Source organism: Acanthisitta chloris, unplaced genomic scaffold, assembly GCF_000695815.1.
Source record: "Acanthisitta chloris isolate BGI_N310 unplaced genomic scaffold, ASM69581v1 scaffold15259, whole genome shotgun sequence".
Lineage (NCBI taxonomy): Eukaryota > Metazoa > Chordata > Aves > Passeriformes > Acanthisittidae > Acanthisitta > Acanthisitta chloris.
This window is the reverse complement of record NW_008689889.1, coordinates 18,849-19,201: the sequence shown is the minus strand read 5'-3', so window position 1 is coordinate 19,201 and position 353 is coordinate 18,849. Positions and strand designations below refer to the sequence as shown.

Below are 353 nucleotides of genomic sequence, written 5' to 3'. Positions count from 1 at the left end.
TGGCGCCGAGGTGCTGCTGTCGCTGGACTGGGAGCGCCGCTTCGACCACATGCAGCAGCATTCAGGTCCGTGCGCGGTGACCCCGCTCGGGGGCCTGGGGGAGCACTCAGTGCCCGGCGTGTCCCTGGGCTGGGGAGGGGGAGCCCAACAGTTCTTTGTGCAAGGTCCGTCCCTGGGGACAGCAGCTGCCCCCGGCAAGTTCTTCTGGGCTTGTGCACAAACCCACTGAGAACAGATTTGGAAGGAAAGGTTCAGCCTGGTTCCCAGCATGGTGCATTGCTGCCCAGGCAGGGCTGACCTCCCTCTCTGCTCCTAAGCACTGGCAGCCGCCCATCAGTTTTGCCCTCCCCGGT

The 353-nt window shown here is 64.9% G+C and overlaps 1 protein-coding gene across 1 annotated transcript in view; it reads left to right on the top strand.

The window, feature by feature from the left end:
* Positions 1 to 4: 4 nt before the first annotated feature.
* AARSD1 (alanyl-tRNA synthetase domain containing 1) overlaps positions 5 to 353 on the top strand; it is a gene marked incomplete at its 5' end in the record, with an annotated part of 3,709 nt that continues 3,360 nt past the window's right edge. Inside the window, one exon of the mRNA XM_009081605.1 lies at positions 5 to 65. Coding sequence (XP_009079853.1) covers positions 5 to 65 — 61 coding nt within the window. The remainder of the gene's footprint in view (positions 66 to 353) is intronic.